The sequence below is a fragment of the Hemitrygon akajei genome, chromosome 6 (assembly GCF_048418815.1).
Source record: "Hemitrygon akajei chromosome 6, sHemAka1.3, whole genome shotgun sequence".
Lineage (NCBI taxonomy): Eukaryota > Metazoa > Chordata > Chondrichthyes > Myliobatiformes > Dasyatidae > Hemitrygon > Hemitrygon akajei.
The window spans coordinates 8,793,702-8,814,577 of NC_133129.1; the positions used below are offsets into that span (position 1 = coordinate 8,793,702).

Sequence of the window (20,876 nt, forward strand, 5' to 3'; positions counted from 1 at the left end):
TGAGGGACTTTGACAAATGTGAGGTCGATGTAGAACAGGCTGATATGCTGGAATATGTTGACATTAAGAAAGAGGATGTGCTAGAACTTTTGAAAAACATTAGGGAAGGTCTATGCCTGGGCCTGATGGGATATACCCCAGTTTACTGTGAGAAGCAAGGGAGACCCTGTTGTGCACTTCGCCATTGTCACTGCCCACAGGAATAGTGCCAAAGGTTTTGAAGGTGGTAAATGAAATTCCTTTGTTCAAGAAAAGTTCCAGGGATAACTTTGAGAATTATAGACCAGTGAGTTTTATTTCAGTGATGGGCAAGCTTTTGGAAAAGATTATTACATACAGGATTTGCAAGCATTTGGAGAAGTACAGTCTGATTAGGGATGGCCAACATGGCTTTGTGAGGGGTAGGTTGTGCCTCACAACCCTGATTAAATTCCTCGAGGAAGTGAGAAAACATAGTGATGAAGTCAGAGCGGTTTACATGGTGTATATGGATTACAGCAAGGCATTTGACAAGGTTCCCCATGGTAGGCTCAGTCAGGAAGTTAGGAGGCATGAGATCCGGGACACCTGGCTATTTGGATTCAGAATTAGCTTGTCTGCAGAAGACAGAGTGGTAGTGAATAGAGTGTATTCTGTCTTGTGAAAGGAGATTGATCATGTTCATCAGGGATCTGTTCTGGGACCTCTGCTTTTAGTGATTTTTACAAATGACTTGGATGAGGAAGTGGGTTAGTTAGTTTGCAGATAAGATGAAGCTAGGTGGTGTTGTGGATAGTGTAAAAGGTTACAACGCGACGCTTCTTAAAGTTGCTATAGCTGGGGGGTGGTAACGGGGATAAACTCTCACCACCTATAAAGTGCTCCAAATGACATGCATCACTTAGAGCCCCTGACAACCAAGTTCAACTCTTGGTCTTCACGTGTGGCTTAGCTACTAGGCCTGGTGGAACTGTTTCTACTGACAAGAGAAGGGGCAAAGGTGGGCCATTGGCACCTCAAAACCAGTTGCTTCAGGCAGGTGGGGCTCGACAGCCTTGGACGGCAGCCCGCCTGAGAGGGAAAACTCTGATTTTAAACCCCTGCTACCTTGCAGCCATACCCACCCATGGGAAAGGCTTAGGGAGTAAACCCCGAGAAAGAAATCTGGAGCCGGGGTACCTAAGGCAGTTTGATGTTGTTTATAACTTTACTCTGGCAACTTCTGCGACGACACTGGTGCCAAACTGTATCAGTGCTTGCCCGTCCCTTGGACTACATCAGTGACATGGAGGGGGGGGAACCCACTGCGTGGGCAACAGCCAGTTCTTCAAATCTTCCCACCCAGGCCCGCGCCCTGGAGAGGACACAGTCCACCAGAGTCACAAACCCACGATCCCCTGGGATTGACGGCTGCCTACTACCACAACAAGACATTGATAAGATGCAGAGCTGGGCTGAGTAGTGTCGGATGGAGTTCAGTCCATAAACATGTAAACTTTAGCAGGTTGAACTTTAAGGCAGAATACAGGGTAATGTTAAAATGTTAATTGTAAGATGATTGAAATTGGGAGGAGGAGCAAGGTTTGTAAAAATACTATGAATGGTTAGGCCATAGTTAGCACTGAGAAACAGAGGGACAGCTCACAGGATTTCTGAAGGTCTTTCTGTATCTGGGCTTAGAATTTTTCAAGGCAGGGAGTGAGGGAACAACTTTATAAGACATTGTGTGCAGTTCTGATCACTACACCATAGATTGGAAGGAGAGAGTGCAGGACAGAGTTCAGAAGAGACTCAGCAGGAAGGTTTCTGGGATGGAAAGTTTCAGTTATGAGGAGAGAGTAGAAAGGCTGGATTGGTTTTCCTTGGAGCAGAGGAGGCTGAAATGATACTCACATCGCTGTTTCCTTTGGTCTTCATGACTGATGTCTGTGAACAAAGAGGAAAGTGAAGATTACCAGGTGTGATGACAGCAGGACCCAGAGGTTCACCTACCTTCTGGAACTTCTGAAAGACATTGGGATAGCTATGTCCCCCAGGCCGTATGGGATATACCCCATTTATAATACCCCTGGATATCTGCTGAATAACAGGATAACTCTCTGCCCATCTGGTCTCTTCCAGTTTTGATGTGGATCTCCTTGTTTGGTCCCAGAGTTCTGTAATGCTTTTCCAGTCCAGGTTCACTCCAGTTCCCTTTCAAAGTTCTTTGAATTGTTCAACCTCCCTTTAACCTGCTCTGCTCCAGGGATCAACATGCTAGGCTCGTCCCATGAAGCATCTCATCCCCATCACTGTTCCCAGAAATCCATGGTCTCAGACTCCTGAGTACAGCGTGAGTATATGATCATTGCTGGATACTAGTATTGTTTTCTAAGTGCCCTGTTCCCACTCTCTTAATCAAAGCTTCCAGCATCTCCCTTGATCTGATGTTGTAACTGGTCTGTAGTTCCTTGTCGTCTCACATCTACTTGTGGTCTTCTGACATAGGAAAGTGTTGCACAAGCTATGGGAATTTGAAAGATGAAAGCAGTGCATTCACAGACCCCCTCCTTCAGATCTCTGCGATACAGATCATCCGGGTTGTTGTGTATTCATTTCCCCAGTACACCATATTTCTCAATTAATCTCACCAAGGACCGCAATAGAAAGCAATAGGACTAACCATAAGGTTATAGGCCCGTGAGTCTTGCATCAGAGGTAGGGGACGTATTGAAAAAGATTCTTAGGGGAGAGGATTTGCTCAGAATTGGGGGAAATCCTAAGCTTATTAGTGACAGTCAGCATAGCTGTGAGGGGGCATTGGGGGTTGATCATGGTAGGCTGATCCTAAAGATTAATTCACGTGAGATCCATAGTGAGGCGGTAGGTTGGATATAAAATTGATTTGCCTACATGACAGTAGGTTGGAAGGTGTTTCTCTGGCAGGTGGATTTCCACAGGCATCAGTGCTGGCACCTCTCTTTCTGATTTATATAAATGATCAAATGATACAGTAAAATGTAGATCATTTGGAAATTTGGGTGGAGGAATGGATGATGGAGTCTAATACAAATAAGTGTGAGGTGTTGCACTTTGGAAGTCAGAGTCATCGAACACTACAGCACAGAAGCAGGCCCTTCAGCCCATCTAGTCAGTGCCAAACGATTAATTTGCCTAATCCCATCAAGCCTGCAACCAGATCATCACCTCTCTCATCTATGCACCTATTCAAATTTCTCTTAAAAGTTGAAATCAAACTTGCAAATGTAAAGGAAAAATATACACTAAATGGCAGATCCCTCAGGAATACTGATGTACAGAGGGATCTTGTTGTTGAAGCCCAGAGCTCCCTGAAAGTTACAATTCAATTTATCAGAGTGGAAAAGGCAGCAGATAGAATGGAGAATAAAGTTTGAGAAGTCATGTTGCAGCTGTAGAAAACTTCAGTCAGGATACAGGTGGAGTATTGTGCGTAGTAAGAGGTGTAGAGGGTTTGCAGAAGGTGCAGAAAAGGGTGCTGCCTGGATTAGAGAGCATGTGCTATAGGGAAAGGATAGACATCCTGAAACGTTAGAGGATGAGGGGACATCTAAAGAAAGTTTGTAAAATTAAGAGGCATAGGCAGGGTAGATTTTTCCTCACCAGGTGAAATGTGAAATGTTAAATACTGGAAGATGCAGATGAGAGAAGAATCAGAATCAGATCCAGGTTTATTATCACCGGCATGTATGGTGAAATTTGTTAACTTAGGAGCAGCAGTTCAATGCAATACATAATAGAGAATAAATAAATAATTACAGTATATGTATACTGGAGATTAAAAATCATGCAAAAACAGAATATATTTTGAAAAAGTAAGGTGGTGTTCATGGCTTCAATGTCCATTTAGGAATCGGATGGCAAAGGGGAAGAAGCTATTCCTGAGTTGCTGAGTGTGTGCCTTCAGGCTTCTGTACCTCCTACCTGCTGGTAACAGTGAGAAAAGGGCATGCCCTGGGTGCTGGAGGTCCTTAATAATGGACACTGCCTTTCTGAGACACCGCTCCTTGAAGTTGTCCTGGGTACTTTGTAGGCTAGTGCCCAAGATGGTCCACTAAATTTAGGACCCTCTGCAGCTTCATTCAGTCCTGTGCAGTAGCTCCCCCCCCCCCATAACAGACAGTGATGCAGCCTGTCAGAATGCTCTCCATGGTACAGCTATAGAAGTTTTTGAGTGTATTTGTTGACATACCAAATCTCTTCAAACTCCTAATGAAGTATAGTTGCTGTCTTGTCTTCTTTATAACTACATCGATATGTTGGGACCAGGTTAGGTCCTTAGAAATCTCGAAACCCAGAAACTTGAAACTGCTCACTCTCTCCACTTATGCTCCCTCTATGAGGATTGGTATGTGTTCATTCGTCTTACCCTTCCTGAAGTCCAGTCAGCGCTCTCATCTTACTGATATTGAGTACAAGGTTGTTGCTGCGACACCACTCCACTAGCTGGCATATCTCACTCTTGTACGCCCTCTCATCACCACCTGAGATTCTACCAACAATGGTTGTATCGTCAGCAAATTTATAGATGGTATTAGAGCTAGGCCTCGCCACACAGTCATGGGTATAGAGAGAGTAGAGCAATGGGCTAAGCACACACCCCTGAGGTGCACCAGTGTTGTCATCAGCGAGGAGGAGATATTATCACCAATCTGCACAGACTGTGGTCTTACAGGTAGGAAATCGAGGATCCAATTAGTGAGGGAGGTACAGAGGCCCAGGTTCTGTAATTTATCAATCTGGATTGTGGGAATGATGGTGTTAAATGCTAAGCTATAGTCAATGAACAACATCCTGGTGTGGGTGTTTGTATTGTCCAGGTGGTCTAAGGCCGTGTGGAGAGCCATTGAGATTGTGTCTACCGTTGATCTACTGTGGCGACAGGCAAATTGCAGTGGGTCCAGGTCCTTGCTGAGGCAGGAGTTCAGTCTAGTCATGACCAACCTTTCAAAGCATTTCATCACTGTCGATGTGAGTGCTACTGGGTGATAGTCGTTAAGGCCAATCACATTATTCTTCTTAGGTACTGGTAAAATTGTTGCCTTTTTTTGAAGCAAGTGGGAACTTCCGCCCCCTAGCAGTGAGAGGTGGAAAATGTCATTGAATACTCCCACCAGTTGGTTGGCACAAGTTTTCAAAGTCTCACCAGGTACTCTATTGGGACCTTCCAACTTGCAAGGGTTCATCCTCTTTAAAGACACCCTAACATCAGCCTCTGAGACAGAGGTCACAGGGTCACTGGATCACCGGGTGCAGCAGGGATCTTCACAGCTGTACTTATATTCTCCCTTTCAAAGTGGGCATAGAAGGCATAGAGTTCATCTTGTACTGAAGCATCGCTGCCATTCATGCTATTGGCTTTCGCTTTGTCGGAAGTAATGTCTTGCAAACTCTGCCAGAATTGTTGTACATCCGATATCGCCTCCAACCTCGTTCGAAATTGTTTCATCACCCTTGAAATAGCCTCTGCAAGTCATACCTGGTTTTCTGGTAGAGACCTGGGTCGCCAGCTTAGAACACCTCAGATCTGGCCTTCAGCAGACAACACAGCTCCTGGTTCATCCATGGCTTTTGGAGGGTTTAACGGAGATTTATAAGGTAGCTTGTTTCATCTTGCCTGGAGCATTCTGGTGGGTGAGATGGTGGAAGCAGATGTAATAGTGATGTTTCAGAGACATTTCGACAGGGAATGGACACAACCCACATTCAGGCAGGTGGGATTAGTTTAAACTGGTGGGCTGGAGAGTCTGCTTCTCGGCTGTACTGGACTGTTCTATGTTCCACTAACTTTCTTTTACCAGAGTTAATCTGTTTCAGCTGCTCATTCTCAATACACCTGCAGCTCTCCATTATTTCTGGGATGATTTCTGAGTCTGATATGGCACAAAACATTTGTCTGATTTCTTACCATCATTGAACTGCTCCAGCTCAGACAACATTATGGTGAATCTCCTCTGTGCCTCCTCCCCACCATCAGTGCATCACCAGGAGGTGCCGCCTCATGAACACATCACCTATCATTAAATATAGACCAGCCATCTTCTCACAGCTACCGTCAGACAGGAAGTACAGAATCCAGGGCATATCCTCTTCTCATTGTTACCTTCGGGAATCACTCGGTGATTCAGGAACAGCTTCTTGCCCTCTTAAATGGACAACGAACCCATGAACACCACCTCACTTAATTTAACATACATATTCTGTTTTTGCACTATTTTAAGTCTATTCAATATACATATATACACTTGTTGTAAGTGATTGCTTGATTTATTTCTAGATTCTCATGTATTTCATTGAACTGCTGCTGCTAAGTTAACAAATTTCATGACACATGCCGGTGATAATAAACCTGATTCTAATTCTGAAGACCCACACCTCCAGGTTCAGGAGCAGCTACTTCCCGTTAACCATTCAGTTCTTGAACCAACTGGCATAATCCAAATTGCTACCTTAGCATAGCAACAATATGACTACTTTTGACTTGGGTTTTGCTCCAAATGTGTTCTTTCCTATAAGAATAGTACCTGTTTTCCCTGTGAATGCTGTGAATCTGATGCTATGTGGCTATGATGCTGCTGTGGCTAAGTTCTTCATCGCTCCTCTGTATACAGTACTTGTGCAGATGGCAATGAACTTGAACGTGACATTCTCTATACACCCTGGGACCTACCAATCACATTGTGCTTTGGTCGGTCTCACTCACACTCCCAAAATGCAACACCATTTCAATGCTATCTGCCATTTCTCAGCCCGTTTCCCTGACATGCCCTTCCATCCTGGCAGATGTGGGAGATCAGGTAGCAGTCTCGTGACCCTGACAGCTTTAGCCATAGAAGTTGCACATAGTTACACCACCTCAGACCGTGTGGATCATTTGGAGCACCGAGGACCATACAGGAGGGAGAAAATGTTATAGACAGGTGTTTCAGGGAGGTGGTCACACCCAAGGTTTGGCCAGGTAAGTGGGTGACCACAAGGAGGTGTAGACTGGTAGATTAGCATTCTCCTATGAACATCCCTTCACCAATGGATATGCCACTTTGGATAATGTTGGGGGAGTGGCTTCTCAGGGGGAAATGACAGTGTCACTCGGATCAAGGACAACATGACTGGCTCTGTTGTACAGCTGGGTAGGGCAAGGACTTGGCAAAGGTAGGGAGAGAGAGCAACACGTACAACACACTGGAGCAACTCAGCAGGTCGGGCAGCATCCGTGGAAACGAGCAGTCAACGTTTCGGGCCGAGACCCTTCATCAGGACTGAAGAGGGAGGGGGCAGGGGCCCTAGAAAGGAGGTGGTGGGAGGGGGTGGGAAGGGGAAGGCTGGTAGGTGTCAGGTGAAAAACCAATCAGAGGAAAGATCAAGGGGTGGGGCAGGGGAAGCAGGGAGAGGATAGGCAGGAAAGGTGAAGAAGGGATGTAAGGGGAAAGCACTGTGTAGTAGAAGAAGGCAGAATAATAAGGGAGAGAGAGCCGTGTAGTCAGGGACACTGACAGGGATTTCCTTGTCTATGAGGGAAAATCCAGGATGATAAGTTACCTCCCTGGTGCCAGGCTGAGAGCTATTTCTGAGCAGGCACAGGATATTCTGAGACAGGAGTGTGAGGAGCCAGAGCTCGAGGTTCATATTGGAACAATTGGTAGTATAACACCATAAGACATAGGAGTAAATTAGGCCATTCGGTCCATCGAGTCTTCTCCACCATTTCATCATTGATGATTTATTATCCCTCATGAACCTGTTCTCCTGCCTTTTCCTCATAATGTCTTCCACAGTGAGTGGTAGGGAACTGAGGAACGCAGTAGAACAAAGGGATCTGGGAATATGGGTGCATAATTCCTCAAAAGTGGCATCACAGGTAGATAGGGTCATTAAGCAAGACATTGATAAGATCTGAACAACACACACAAAATGCTGGTGGAACGCGGCAGGCCAGGCAGCGTCTATAAAGAGAAGCACTGTCGACGTTTCAGGCCGAGACCCTTGATCAGGACTAACTGAAGGGAAAGATAGTAAAAGATTTGAAAGTAGTGGGGGGAGGGGGAAATACGAAATGCTAGGAGAAGATCGGAGGGGGCGGGATGAAGCTAAGAGCTGGAAAGGTGATTGGTGAAAGTGATACAGAGCTGGAGAAGGGGAAGGATCATGGGACGGGAGGCCTCAGGAGAAAGAAAGGGGGAGGGGGGGAGCACCAGAGGGAGATGGAGAACAGGCAGGGTGATGGGCAGAGAGAGAGAAAAAAAACAACCAAATATGTCAGGGATGGGGAGGAGGGGCATTAATGGAAGTGAGAGAAGTCAATGTTCATGTCATCAGGTTGGAGGCTACCCAGCCGGTATATAAGGTGTTGTTCCTCCAACCTGAGTGTAGCTTCATCTTGACAGTAGACGAAGCCATGGATGGACATATCAGAATGGGAATGGGACGTGAAATTAAAATGTGTGGCCACTGGGAGATCCTGCTTTCTCTGGCGGATGGAGCGTAGGGAGACCGTTTCGCTGAACACCTACACTTTAGTATCTTTCCTTTCAGTTAGTCCTGATGAAGGGTCTCGGCCTGAAATGTCAACAGTGCTTCTCCTTATAGATGCTGCCTGGCCTGCTGTGTTCCACCAGCATTTTGTGTTTGTTGTTTGAATTTCCAGCATCTGCAGATTTCCTCGTGTTTGCGCTTGATAAGATTTAATTTGGAGTATTGTGTGCAGTTTTGGTCACCTACCTACAGGAAAGATGTAAATAAGATTGAAAAACTACCAAGAAAATTTACAAAGATATTGCCGTGATGAGAGTTATAAAGTAAGATTGAATAGGTTAGAACTTTATTCCCTAGAAGTAGGAGATTGAAGAGAGATTTAATAGAGGGATTTAGATAGGGTAGGTAAGTTTGTTCCATTGAGGTTGGGTGAAAGTACAAACAGAGGTCATGGGTTCAGGATGAGAGGTAAAATGTTTAAGGGGAACATGAGGGGAAACTTCTTCACTCAGAGGGTGATGAGAATGTGGAATGAGCTGCCAGTGCAAGTGCTGAATGTGATTTCAATTTCAACGTTTAAGAGAATGTTGGATAGGTACGTGGATGGGAAGGGTATAGAGGGCTATGGTCTTGATGCAGGTCAATGCGACCAGATAGTTTAAATGGTTTGGCATGGACTGGATGGGCAGAAAGGACTGTTTCCGTGCTGGAGTTTTCTATGTCTCAACACACACAGAATGATGAGTTCCTCTAGCATTTTGTGTGTGCTGCTTGGATTTCCAACATCTGCAGAATTTTTCTTGTTTCTTTTCTACAACTCTATGAATTTGACCAATCAACAACCTCCTAACCTCCACAGCTCTCCACAGCTGTTTGTGGCAATGAATTCCACAGATGCCTTATAAAGCTTCATCAGTATATTCTTGCACTTACATTACAGTTGTTATAAATGTAGGGACCTTTAGGATTGTAATCTCATGATTATTCCCCGTGGCACACAAGGAACAGGGAGATAGTAGGTTCAATACATGAGAAAGAAGTTGGTGCAGGAGGAAGACCTGAGACACATTGATCATTGGCCTCTCTTGCTGGGAAGTGGGACTTGTATAAGAGGTAGGTTCCACCTGCTATGTTCTTGTCCACCTACTCAGCTTCTCTAGACCTGCTTGGAGCCCCTTACATCCATCTCTGTACTCACAATCACACCTAGTTCAGTATCAGCAGCAAACTTGCAGATAACATTTGGTCCCCTCCATAGATCCTGGACTAAATCCCTTTCTTACTACACTAGTCATTGCCTACAAACTAAGAATTACCATCTGAGAACCACATCAATGCATTATCCCCCATTTCACATGCTCTCACCTTGTTAACCACTGTGTGGGACCTGCACGAGTCAAAAACAGAACATCTGCAGGAAAACAGTGGAGGACTACAGGTCTGTGTGAGGAACTGGCAGCTGAAATAAAACCAATGGCCTGAGGCAACGTGTCCTAGGAGTTGATGACCTGCATCTTAGGGTCTGAATAAAACATCGATGGAGAAAGTTGATACACTGGTTGTCATCTTCCAAATTCCTGATTTTGCAACAGACTCCACAGAAGAAAAGTAGTAGATGTGAGCATTATATTTACAAATCAAGGATGGGAAAACAGGGGAGTACAGACTGGTTAAGGCAGATATTGATAGCAGGAGAATTGCAGGGATTATCATTTGAAAAATAACACATGGAAGGGCACGTGGAAAATAACTTGGGGAGAGTGAACATAGATTTAGGGAAGGGAAACCTTGTTGACAAATCTGCTGGAATTTCAATGGGAATGAGCTCAGTTAATGTGGTATATTTGGAGCAGATGTATTCCTGAGATGGCAGGTTTATCCTGTGAGGGGAGATGAAGCAGTCTGCGCATGTTCTCTTTTCTGGAGGACAATGAGATGCGATCTGACAGAGACAGGCACATTCATTGTGGGAATCGGCAGGGTACATGTTGTATGAAGGATGGAGATACACAAATATTCCTTCTCCTTGCAGGTAGTGATTGTTCTGAGTTCTCCATTGGGAGTTCAGTCATTGAGTATACTGATGTCAGAGCTCAGCAGAGTTCTGGATATCAATGGAAGCCAGGACCAGTTTATATTTAGGAGCATACTCACACATTGACTGCTGTTATCATTTATAGTACACTCTTCAATCATTGGCTGTGGGGAAAAAAGAGAAAAGAAAGTGATGGCTGCCAGGAGTGGACTAATACATAATTGAACATTGAACAGAGAAATCTTAGCTTGCTGAATCTTTTCTGACAAAACATGATCCATACAGTATCCTGGTAAATCTCCTCTTCATTCTCTCTAAAGCCTCCACATCCTACCTATAATGAGGTTACCTGAATTGAACACAAAGATCTAATCAGCATTTTATAGAGCTGCAGTGTTACCTTGAGACCCTTGAACTCAATCCCCCAACTAATGAAGGCCAACACACCATACATTTGTTAACCACACTATCAACTTACATGGCAAATTTGTGGGATGTATGGATTTACACCCGAAGACCACTCTGTTTCTTCACCCTGCTGAGGATCCTACCGTTGACTTTGTACTTCACTTTCAAGTTCGATCTTAATCTAAATGTGTCACTGCTCACTTTTCCAGATCAAACTCTATCTATGACTTTGCAGCCCAGTTCTGCATACTCTCTATATACTGTTGTAACTCACAACACCGTCTGCAGTATCCACAATGCCTCCAACCTTTGTGTCTTCTGCTAACTTCCTAACCCACTCCTCCACTTCCTCTTCCAAGTCACTGATAAAAATAACAAAAAGCAGGGTTCCAGAACAAATCCCTGTAGAACGCCACAGGTCACCAAACTCTAGGTACAATATACTCCATCTACTACCACTCTCTGCCTTTTGTAGGGAAGCCTATTCCAAATCCATAGAGCCAAGTTTCACTGGTTCCAATGCGTCCTGACCTTCTGAATGAGCCGACCAGATGGAAATCTTGTCATATATCTCATTAAAACCATAGGCACCACATTCACCACTTTACTTTAATCAATTTGTTTTACCACCTCCTCAACAGACTCAAACAGGTTTGTGAGGACTCTCGTAAAGCCAAGCTGACTTTTTCTAAGGTGACTATGCTTTGCAAAATGACAATAAATCCTGTCCCTAAGAATCTTCAGAAGGTTCCCCACCACCAACGTAAGACTCATTGGTCTATAAATTCACAAGATTATCTCCTTCACCTTTCTCGAAAAATGGAACACTTGTTATCTATCCTCCAATCCTCTAATTACTACTCTTCTGGCCAGGAAAGAAGCAAGGATCATGGTCAATGCCCTAGTCACCTCTTTCCTCACTTTCTGTAGATATGTGGGCTAGATGCAGTCCAGCTTCAGGGACTTAACTGTCCTTACATTTTTCAACACTATTCTTTCTTAATCTTGACATACTCCATCACATTAGCTTGCTCTACACTGTCCTCATATTCGTCAATATCCCTCTCACTGAACCAAAGTATTCATTAAGGACCTCCCCTTTCTTGAACAAAGAAATAACATTTGCCACCCTCCAATCATCTGGTACTACTCCTGTAGCCAATGAGGACTCAAAGATCATTGCCAAAGGTGCAGCAATCTCTTCCCTCGCTTCTCCTAGTAACCTGGGGTATTTGATGTTGTGGTGTTTGCCAAGCTTGGAAATCAGCTTGCAGAAGTTTCATTACTAGTCAAGGTGACATCCTCGGTGTGTAGTTGTTGGTGTTTCTCTCTGGGAATGCTTGATTTCATATAGGCCCCCATTCACTTGCCTCAGTCCTGATTGGCTATCCCTACAGTTGACCTTTGAATTCAATCAGCTCGTGTTTCTTTGGCTCTTAGGGGGTTCGTGGATGGTGTCTATTTTGGCATGTTTGCTTACAGAGAACCACTTTTCCAAAGAGAAATGACAGCCTGACTTCTAGAACCTCAAGGCATCACAATCACTCACAAATCAACGGCAACCTTAAGGAAGCTTGCCTCAAGAACCACGGTCCCAGTAAAGACAACTGACAAAAGCAATATGGTGTCCAGGATCACCTGTGGAGACTGCAACAAGAACTATGTCGGCCGTACAGAACGTAGACTCTCAACGCATTTACAGCAACACAAACTGGCAGTACGGAGACATGATCCACTGTCCCTGATCTTGGTAGATGAAGACCAAGATCATACACCACTTTAACTGAGACACTGTGGAGGTTCTGGTGCAGGCAAACATGAAGCATACACAAGAATTTTCAGAAGTATGGTTCTCTTTTGGTAACTCCATAAACAAACAAACTGAAATAGATGGTTCTCTTTTGGTAACTCCATAAGCAAACAAACAAACAGATGCCACCCGCGAACCCCTAGGAGCCGATAGAATTAAGAGGTCAATTGTCGGAGTAGCCAATCAGGACCAAGGCAAGTGAAAGGGGCCCTATATAAACGTGAGCACTCCCAGAGAGAAACACCAACAACCGCACACTGAGGTTGTCACCTCAACCGGTGATGAAACGTCTGCAAGCTAATTGCCAAGCTCGGTAAACTCCACAACATCAAAAGCCTCAACCCAGCTACCAGTATTCACCACCATCCTAAACCTAGGGTATGTTACATCCGACCCAGGGACTTATCTATCCTAATGTTTTTCAAAGCTTCCAGCATATTCTCTTTCTGAACGTTGACATGTTCAAGTATATCAGCCTGTTTTACATTGTCCTCACATACGCCAATGACCCTCTCACTGGTGAAAACTGAAGCAAAGTATTCATTAATTCCCTCCTCCAACTCCAGGTATATGTTTCCTCTACTATTCCTGATCAGTCCTGCTCTCACTCTGGCTATCCTGTTCTTCACATACATGTGGAGCTCCTTGGGGTTTTCCTTAATTCTACTCACCAAGTCCTTCTCAGGCTCACTCCAGTTTCCTTTTAACATTCTTGTGAATCAGCTCCCAGCTCTGTTCAGGCAGCTATTCTCAGAGTGGAGGAACAACACCTCACATTCCATCTAGGTGGCCTCCCACCAGATGGCATGAACATTAATTTCCCAACTTCCAGTAATTCTTTTCCCCTCCCCCTTTCTCCTTCTTCATTTCCCCACTATGGTCCTCTCTTACCTCTTCTCATCACCTCTTCACTGGTTTCCCTTCTCTTTCTCTTTCTCCCATGGTCCACTCTCCCATCCTTTCAGATTCCTTCTTCTCGCACCCTTTACCTTTTCCACCCATCACTTCTTAGCTTCTGACTTCAGCCCTCCTCCACAACCAACCTGATTCAGTTTCCCCTTTCAGTCAGTCTACTCAACTCCCTCTCCCCTTTGTCTCATCACCATATCACTTCCACTGCCCACCACCACTTGGTTCCAGATTCCTTCCTCATGGATCGAAGAGTTTGTGTTTTTTTCAGGAGATGATACTCACTTCACCTTCTCTGGCTCTTTTGATTAATTTCTGTAAACAAAGGGGAAAGTGAAGGTTACCGGGAGTGGACTCACCCAAGTGATGACAGCAGGACCGGGGGGGATTGATGAAGTCCCTTTAGAAATGAGGGGAGGTAATAAACTACAGAATCTTGCAGATGGTGCCGATTTCTCCGGGGGGGGGGGGGGATCAAGTCTCATGTTCACCCACCGTCTGGATAATGAATAACATGACACCACTCTGCCCATCTGGTCTCTTTTGGTGGAGCTCTTTGTTCTGTCTCACTCCCCTCTTCCCACAGTCCTGTAATGCTTTCCCAACTCAGGATCACTCCAGTTCTTTTTCAACTTTCCTGTGATTATTTTCTATCTTCTTTCATGCAGGAATCCCAGACCACAAAAGCTCTCTGGCCAAACGTCTTCTGCTCCTGCCAACTCCCTTCATTGTATGTCCTCGTGTCCCCTCCCTTGTGCTGCTCTCTACCTGTTCCATCTCCCTTTAATCTACTCTTTTCCAGGGATCAACATGTTTTCTCCAGCCTCTTCCCACGAAGCATCTCAACCCTGGTACTGTTCCCAGAAATCCATGGTCTCCATCTCCTGAGGGGGCAGCTTCCCGTTTTAAATAGGATCATTGTCGGATGCCTATTATTATTTCCTACGTGCTGTGTTCCCTCTTCCCTTATCGGAGCTTCCAGCATTTCCCCAGCATTTATGTCAGGCTAATTGTTCCGTATTTCCTTGCTGTCCCTCTCACAAACTCTGGCATCTACTTGTGGTCTTCTGACGTGGGGAAGTGTTCCACAATCTATGGGAATTTGAAAGGTGAAAGCAGTGCATTCACAGAGCTCCTCCTTCAAATCCCTGAGATACCGATCATCAGAGGAGTTATTTCTCTGGAAAACCCTATTTCTTGATCAGTCTTACCATTGCCCTCAAAGAAAGCAACACAGACAAACCAGGAAACTATAGGCCAGTGAGCTCACTTGCCCTGTGAGGAGTGATGAAGCAGTCAGCACATGTTCACTCTTGTGATCTGACAGAGACAGGGACATTCATTAGGGGACTTGGCAGGGTACATCTTGTGTAAAAGATGGAGATGAGAAAATATTCCTTCTCCTTGCAGGTAGGGAACGTTCTGAGCTCTCCACTGGGAGGAGTTGGGAACTCAGTCACCGAGTGTTCTGACATCATGGGTCAGCAGAGTTCCGACTCAGAGGCCAGTCGTTTGCTTTTATATTCAGGATCATACTTACGTATTTCTTTACTTCTCCTTTTTCTATTAAGCACTTTTCAATTTCCTGTGAATAAAGAGAAAGGAAAGTGAAGGCCAGCAGGAGTGCTACATCACTGCACGGTACCGAAAGAAAGGCGCTACGATGGCTCATCAAAACTGCCCAATGCATGACTGGAACCGCTTACCCACCACCAAGGGCATTTATACAGAAAAGGGCCAGTAACATCATGAAGGATCCCACACACCCTGCTCATGAACTGTCTGTCCTACTCCCATTGGAAAGGAAACTATGTAGTATCGACATCAGAGCCACCAGGCTCAAAAACAGCTACTTTCCCCAAGCAGTAAGGCTGACCCACCCCTCCACACCCCCAACTACCATGACTTTATCATTTCCTGTCAGTCACCTTATGTACAGACACTCCTGTTCCCAGCATCACGTTATGGGCATAGACGCAATCTATGTACATAAGCTATCTTATCTATTTATATTTATTGTATTTTTTATTATTGTGTTCTTTATCTTATTGTGTTTTCTTTGTGCTGCATTGGTTCTGGAGCAACAATTATTTCATTCTCCTTTACACATGTGTCTGGAAATGACATTAAACCATCTTGAACCTTGAGTGGACAGACCCAGCTTATGGTCTCACAAAGATGAGAAGAAGGGAGCAATACGCACACAATGCTGGAGGAACTCAGCAGGCCAGGCAGCATCTAGGAAAAGTGTACAGTCGACGATTTGGGCTGAGACCCTTTGGCAGGACTGGAGAAAAAATGCTGAAGAGTAGATTTAAAAGGTGTGGGGAGGGGAGTGAGAAACACAAGGTGACAGGTGAAACCTGGAGGGGGAGTGAATGAAGTAAAGAGCTGGGAAGTAAATTGGTGAAAGAGATCAGACATGGATTGGGAGACTGCTTCACCGAGTACCTATACTCCATCCACCAGAAAAAGCAGAATCTCCCAGTGGCCACTCATTTTAATTGTACTTCCAATTCCCATATGTCTACCCATGGCGTCCTCCACTGCTGTGATGAGGTCACACTTAGGTTGGAGGAGCAACACCTTATATTCTGTTTGGGTAGCTTCCAACCTGATGACATCGACTTCTCGAACTTCTGGTAATGCCCCCACACCCCACCTTCACCATTTCCCGTCCCCTTTCCCCTTTCTCACCTTAAATCTCCTTGTCTGCCCACCACCTCCCCCTAGGGCTCCTCCCCACTTTGCTTTCCTCCATGGCCTTCTGTCTCTTTCACCAATTTACTTTCCAGCTCCTCACTTCATCCTCTTCCCCCTACAGGTTTCACCCATCACCTGGTGTTTCTCTCTCCCCTCCTCCCACCTTTGAATCTACTCAGCTTTTTTTCTTCAATCCTGCTGAAGGGTTTCAGCCCAAAATATTGACTGTACTCTTTTCCATAGATGCTGCCTGGCCTGCTGAGTTCCTCCAGCATTTTGTGTGTGTTGCTGGAAAGGGAGGACTGATAAAGATCCTTCAGAAAGGAAGAGCGAGGATGATAAGCAATGAATCATGGAGAGGAAGTGACCACTGCTCAGTGCAGATATCAGGATGGTGGGGGGGGGGGGTACTAGAAATCTGAAAATGATGGAAAGTTAGAGCAGTCAGATAGTGTTCAGTAGCAATCGTTCAAGAACCATTAGATTCTCAAATGGCTCTAGAGAATAGTGCAACACTCATTTACAACAGAAATGAGGAGGAATTTCTTTAAGCAGAAGGTGGTAAATCTGTGGAATTCATCACCACTGACAGCTATGGAGGCCAGGTCATTGGGCATATTTAAAGTGAAGGTTGATAGGTTCTTGATTGGCAAGGGCATTAAGGTTTACAAGGAAAAGCAGAATGGGGTTAAGAGAGACATGATGGGCTGAATGGCTCAATTCTGCTCCTATGTCTCATGGATTGAAAACAGTGCTTCATCTGGAAGGATCATTTGTATCTCTGGATGGTGGGAAGGGAAGAGGTGAAAGGACTATCAGGAAAGAAGTACACGGAAACCTGGATGACAAGGGATATTGAGGGCTGGATAAAGAGATAAAAATGAAGCCTGAATTAAGAATAAGGAAATAATCATGGGAGGTCTGCCAAATGTGTAATACGTGGAGTGAAGTGATTAAAAAGGAAATGAGGAAGACAAAGAGGGGTCACAATAACTCAATGGCAGATAAGGCTAAGTTAAATCAAAAGGTGTATTATGTATATCAAGAGCAAAAAAATGTCCAGGGAACGAGTAGAATCCATTAGGGACAACATGGGCAATCTGGGCATGGAGCCTGAAGATACATAACAATCCCAAATGAATATGTTTCATCAGCATTCACGGATGAAATGAAGTTAGAGGATACAGGGAAAGACAAGGTGGAAGTATAGTTTCAATCTCAGGAAGGAATGCTCCTTCTGCCAGATGTGAGAATTCGGGATACCTGACGGTTTCCCTGATGACTTCAGCACCTGACTGACCAGCTCAAGGAGTTGGAGATGGAGACGGGTGTACCCAGAATTATTCGGGAGGCTGAAGATTTAGACATGAGACTTTTGAAGAGGTAGTCATACCCAGAGTACAGTAGATGAGATACCACCAGAGGAGGTAAGGGGATTCAGAAGTTAGTGCAGGGTTTCCCTGTGGCCATTCCCCTCAGCAACAAGAATACCCCTTTGGAAGCTGCTGGGGGGTGGGGGGGATGGCCCATCTGATCATGGCAGCAGGAGCCAGGCTGGGGGCACTGTGCTAGCTCTGAGTCTTGACAAGGAAGGATAAAGTCAGGCAGTGCGGTAGTTATAGGGTGCTCAGTAGAAAGAAGATCCTATGGCCGCAAGAGAGTCACCAGGATGGTGTTGTTGCCTTCTGGGTGCTAGGGTCCCTGATATATCAGACTGGCTACAGGATATTCTCAAGGGGCATGGGGGGCAGCAAGGGTTTGTGGTACATTTTGGCACCGATGACATGGGAAGAGGTCCGACACAGTGAGTATATAGAGTTAGGCTGAAGAGAAGGACCTCCAAGGTAGCAATCTCTGGATTACTCCCTGTGCCACTGGCTAGTGCAGGTAGGAATGGGGTGATAGCATGGATGAATGAGTGGCTAAGGAGATGGTGCAGAGGTCAGGGTTTCAAGTTCTTGGATCATTGGAACCTCTTCTGGGGAAGGAATGGCCTAAACAAGAGGGACAGGTGGCACCTGCATTGGAGGGGAACTAATAACTTTAAGGAAAGAGTAGCAGAATAAAGGGTATAAAGGCAGTAAGGTAGAAGGGCTAAAGTGTGTGTACTTCAATGCAAGAAGCATCAGGAACAAAGGTGATGAACTGAGAGCTTGGATACATACATGGAATTATGATGTAGTGGCCATTACAGAGACTTGGCTGGCACCAGGGCTGGAATAGATTCTCAATATTCCTGGATTTCAGTGCTTTAAAAGGGATGGGGGGGGAGGGGAGGAGAGGTGGCATTACTGGTCAGGGATACTATTACAGCTGCAGAAAGGGTGGGTAATGTAGCAGGATCCTCTTTTGAGTCAGTATGGGTGGAAGTCAGGAACAGGAAAGGAGCAGTTACTCTATTGGGGGTATTCTATAGGCCCCCTGGTAGCAGCAGAGATACTGAGGAGCAGATTGGGAGGCAGATTTTGGAAAGGTGCAAAAATAACAGGGTTGTTATCATGGGTGACTTTAACTTCCCTAATATTGATTGGCACTTGATTAGTTCCAAGGGTTCAGATGGGGCAGAGTTTGTTAAGTGTGTCCAGGATGGATTCCTGTCACAGTATGTTGACAGGCTGACTAGGGGGAATACCATACTAGATCTAGTATTAGGTAACGAACCGGGTCAGGTCACAGATCTGTCAGTGGGTGAGCATCTGGCGGACAGTGATCACCGCTCCCTGACCTTTAGCATTATCATGGAGAAGGATAGAATCAGAGAGGACAGAAAAAATTTTAATTGGGGAAGGGCAAATTATGAGGCTATAAGGCTAGAACTTGTGTGAATTGGGATGAAGATTTTGCAGGGAAATGTACTATGGACATGTGGTCGATGTTAAGGGATATCTTGCAGGATGTTAGGGATAAATTTGTCCCAGTGCGGAAGATAAAGAATGGTAGAGTGAAGGAACCATGGGTGACAAGTGAAGTGGAAAATCTAGTCAGGTGGAAGAAGGCAGCATACATGAGGTTTAGGAAGCAAGGATCAGATGAGTCTATTGAGGAATATAGGGTAGAGGGGCTGAGAAGAGCAAGAAGGGGTCGTGAAAAGGCCTTGGCGAGTAGGGTAAAGGAAAACCCCAAGGCATTCTTCAATTATGTGAAGAACAAAAGGGTAACAGGAGTGAAGGTAGGACCGATTAGGGATAAAAGTGGGAAGATGTGCCTGGAGGCTGTGGAAGTGAGTGAGGTCCTCAATGAATACTTCTCTTCGGTATTCACCAATGAGAGGGAACTTGATGACAGTGAGGACAATATGAGTGAGGTTGATGTTCTGGAGCATGTTGATATTAAGGGAGAGGAGGTGTTGGAGTTGTTAAAATACATTAGGATGGATAAGTCCCCGGGGCCTGACGGAATATTCCCCAGGCTGCTCCACGAGGCGAGGGAAGAGATTGCTGAGCCTCTGGCTAGGATCTTTATGTCCTCGTTGTCCACAGGAATGGTACCGGAGGATTGGAGGGAGGCGAATGTTGTTCCCTTGTTCAAAAAAGGTAGTAGGGATAGTCCGGGTAATTATAGACCAGTGAGCCTTACGTCTGTGGTGGGAAAGCTGTTGAAAAAGATTCTTAGAGATAGGATCTATGGGCATTTAGAGAATCATGGTCTGATCAGGGACAGTCAGCATGGCTTTGTGAAGGGCAGATCGTGCCTGATAAGAGTTCTTTGAGGAGGTGACCAGGCACAGAGATGAGGGTAGTGCAGTGGATGTGATCTACATGGATTTTAGTAAGGCATTTGACAAGGTTCCACACAGTAGGCTTATTCAAAAAGTCAGAAGGCATGGGATCCAGGGAAGTTTGGCCAGGTGGATTCAGAATTGGCTTGCCTGCAGAAGGCAGAGGGTTGTGGTGGAGGGAGTACATTCAGATTGGAGGGTTGTGACCAGTGGTGTCCCACAAGGATCTGTTCTAGGACCTCTACTTTTCGTGATTTTTATTAACGACCTGGATGTGGGGGTAGAAGGGTGGGTTGGCAAGTTTGCAGATGACACAAAGTTTGGTGGTGTTGTAGACAGTGTAGAGGATTGTCGAAGATTGCAGAGAGACACTGATAGGATGCAGAAATGGGCTGAGCAGTGGCAGATGGAGTTCAACCCAGAGAAGTGTGAGGTGGTACACTTTGGACGGACAAACTCCAAGGCAGAGTACAAATTAAATGGCAGGATACTTGGTAGTGTGGAGGAGCAGAGGGATCTCGGGGTACATGTCCACAGATCCCTGAAAGTTGCCTCACAGGTAGATAGGGTAGTTAAGAAAGCTTATGGGGTGTTAGCTTTTATAAGTCGAGGGATAGAGTTTAAGAGACGTGATGTAATGATGCAGCTCTATAAAACTCTAGTTAGGCCACACTTGGAGTACTGTGCCCAGTTCTGGTTGCCTCACTATAGGAAGGATGTGGAAGCATTGGAAAGGGTACAGAGGAGATTTACCAGGATGCTGCCTGGTTTAGAGAGTATGGGTTATGATCAGAGATTAAGGGAGCTAGGGCTTTGCTCTTTGG

At 45.3% G+C, this 20,876-nt stretch overlaps 1 protein-coding gene across 3 annotated transcripts in view; it reads right to left on the bottom strand.

Annotated features, from left to right (window-relative positions):
- The window catches only part of LOC140728691 (uncharacterized), a 265,890-nt gene that overhangs the window by 65,882 nt on the left and 179,132 nt on the right, over positions 1-20,876 (bottom strand). For all 3 annotated transcript variants that reach the window (XM_073047654.1, XM_073047653.1, XM_073047652.1), the window contains exons 9-12: positions 15,172-15,216; positions 13,917-13,946; positions 10,624-10,668; positions 1,873-1,905 (exon numbers count right to left, since the gene is read on the bottom strand). In XM_073047654.1, coding sequence (XP_072903755.1) covers positions 1,873-1,905; positions 10,624-10,668; positions 13,917-13,946; positions 15,172-15,216 — 153 coding nt within the window. The remainder of the gene's footprint in view (positions 1-1,872; positions 1,906-10,623; positions 10,669-13,916; positions 13,947-15,171; positions 15,217-20,876) is intronic.